At 40.3% G+C, this 2,517-nt stretch overlaps 1 protein-coding gene across 1 annotated transcript; it reads right to left on the reverse strand.

The window, feature by feature from the left end:
• On the reverse strand, positions 1–2,313 carry nkx6.2 (NK6 homeobox 2). The gene is made up of 3 exons (XM_068002742.1): positions 1,899–2,313; positions 1,213–1,385; positions 1–367 (listed from the first exon to the last, which is right to left on the reverse strand). The coding sequence occupies exons 1-3, from the start codon at positions 2,311–2,313 to the stop codon at positions 113–115; spliced, it is 843 nt and encodes a 280-aa protein (XP_067858843.1). The 3' UTR covers positions 1–112.
• Positions 2,314–2,517: the final 204 nt, after the last annotated feature.

A 2,517-nucleotide genomic window follows, 5' to 3' on the forward strand; every position in this document is an offset into this window, starting at 1 on the left:
TACAACACATATCACTTAATTCTGTGGAACATCAATTTATTTTAAACGTTTTTATACCCTGGTTAATTCAGCCTTTGAAGCTCTTCAAATAATATATTTTTTTTAAAGTTTGTCACAAAATCTCTGGGTTGTTGCTGTGTGGGTCCAGGATGGTCAGGGAGCTGGCGGTTTTGTGCTTTTTCAGTAATCGTGTGATTTTCTCGTCGTCTGAATTGGGATCGAGGGGTCTGTTGTACTCGTCCTCGTCCTCCTCGTTTTCCGACGTTTCTTTGAGTTTTTCAGTCTCTGAATCGTGCTTTTTCTTGGCTGTGGCCATTTCGGCCGCGTGCTTCTTTCTCCATTTGGTCCGTCTGTTCTGGAACCACACCTGTTGCGAAAATAAAATGAAATAAATAAATCTGTGTTCGACTGTATTAAAACCATCGCCATTTTAACCATCCTACCCGCCTGGGTATTTTCAACTATCCTGATTTTTTTTTTAAAAGGCATCAAAGTAAAATTACATGTATATAATATATAATTAAATCACTTTCTTAAAAGTTATAGATGGGAAAAGTACTGAGAGTTTTCGCTTTACCTAATAGTTTTCCAAGGGCTTTAAACTAAGTTAAATGCAACACTGCGTTTAACGGGGAAATTATGAAATGTTTTATATCTCAATCCATGGATCAGCACGATCACGGTTTACACTGGATGTACTATTACTTGTGGGAAATACTGCAATTGATCACCAGCATCAGATTTCAATTTAGTATTTCTGACACTCAAAAAGAAACACAATCGGTTTTAAACAAGAGCAGATGAACTGGACAATCCAGTGAAAGGTTCACCTCCAATCACAACAGTTTTATTTTATGTATAAACCTGTCCACAGATTTCTATAACACAGATTTCAGAAAAGTGGTAATGCGAAACCATTTTGTTAGTAATCTGTTTTGTAGCAGTTTCTAGTCGCTTGAGTTTCAAAAACAAGCCTTCGTTTAAATCCCGGCCTGGTAAAAGCCCCTAGATCATGTCTGGTGAGCTCTCGTGGTATATCTAGAACCCTTCAGCATTAAAAGCAACATTTGAATCTTCAGCTCTTCTACATGTTAAATGAGACTGTTGTGATAGGAAACACTTAATCAACAAAATAGTACAGTCTGCTGTTAAAACGTTCAATTTATTTTTTCGTGGATTTATTTGGTGCGATGAAGATGTGAAATGTTTTACCTTTACTTGACTTTCTGTCATTCCCAGAGAATAGGCTAACCGGGCTCTTTCTGGTCCAGCTAAATATTTGGTCTGTTCAAATGTTTTTTCCAGAGCAAAAATCTGTTGACCTGAAAATGTTGGCCTGGAATGTTTCTTCTTTCCGTCCTTGTCAAGGACTAAACTACCTTGCGCTGCGGGGAGAGGGAAACGGAAAAACTTAAAACAGCGAAATATGGTACAAAGCTATGTACATGACAGCGTAAAAACACGCGAGTTCATTTAAACCAGCTCACGGTGTCTTTAAAAGTTAAGAGTATACAACTGGGGAAGTAAAATTGGATGCAGTTAGTTAATAATCATTTTGTCTTTTTGGTCTCACAAATTTAAAACAATGAATTACTTTATGGTCATTATTTTCTCCACAAGAGCGAGGTAACAAACTAGTTGCATTGATTAACGAGCCATGTTTCCATAGTTAAATCAATGTTTATTACATATATAGTGTTAACGACGTGGCAGCTCTATTTCAGGGGAAGTTTTTAAAGGCTTGAGTGAAAACAATTATACAAAAGCCAAAACAAAACGCAAAGGTAATTTCAGATTGTGATTTAGCTAGTAATGGCAAACAACAGACTTGAAAGTAGATTCCTGAGTATGATTATTTTTTTTCTAAATAAAAACCTATGTGCTTGGACAGTACGTACTTGGGCAGGCCAGCCTGGGATCTCTCCACGGGGATCCCTGCATCATTCCCGGCCAGAAGATGGGGGGTCTCCCCGGCAGTTCTGCGAGGGGTTTGGGGTACCTGGAGACGGCAGCTGCTGTCGGGTTAAAATACATCCCCGCCGTTGTGGCAAGTCCGTTGAGTCGAGGAAGTCCAGAGAGCAGATTGCCAGTCGTAATAGGGCGGCCTAGAATGTCGCTAATTCCGTGCGGCGTCCCCAGTGGGATCTGTGCGTTCAAACTCGCCAGAGTCGGAGCTTTGAAGCTCGAGGGATTCTGCAAAGAGTAGGGAATTATAGATGCCTTCATTTCAGTCATATTATGCAGCGCAGCCAGCGGCGTACTGCTCAGGACGAATGCACTCTGGCGGTTATCCATCTGCCCGACGGCTAACATTTGATCAGATCATAGATTTGACAGGACCCACCGGTAAATGCTGCGAGATCTTGGATCCTGTTTTGGGGGAAAAAAATACTGGACCGGAGATCAATGTGCCCCTAATGGCAAGTATTATTATTATTATTATTATTTTCCAGAAGAGTGTATCCAGTCCTGGAAATGTCCAAGAAGTCTCGGAGTAAAAGCTGCTCAAAGCTCTTG

The sequence above is a fragment of the Heptranchias perlo genome, chromosome 21 (assembly GCF_035084215.1).
Source record: "Heptranchias perlo isolate sHepPer1 chromosome 21, sHepPer1.hap1, whole genome shotgun sequence".
Classification (NCBI taxonomy): domain Eukaryota; kingdom Metazoa; phylum Chordata; class Chondrichthyes; order Hexanchiformes; family Hexanchidae; genus Heptranchias; species Heptranchias perlo.

Excerpts from the sequence above, each read along its gene's own strand:
- nkx6.2 (XM_068002742.1), bottom strand. The coding sequence starts at position 2,313 with ATGTTAGCCGTCGGGCAGATGGATAACCGCCAGAGTGCATTCGTCCTG. Across the intron at positions 1,386-1,898 it reads TCCCAGGCTGGCCTGCCCAA|CGCAAGGTAGTTTAGTCCTT; the intron begins GTACGTACTGTC and ends CTCTCCCCGCAG. Across the intron at positions 368-1,212 it reads TGACAGAAAGTCAAGTAAAG|GTGTGGTTCCAGAACAGACG; the intron begins GTAAAACATTTC and ends TTTTCGCAACAG.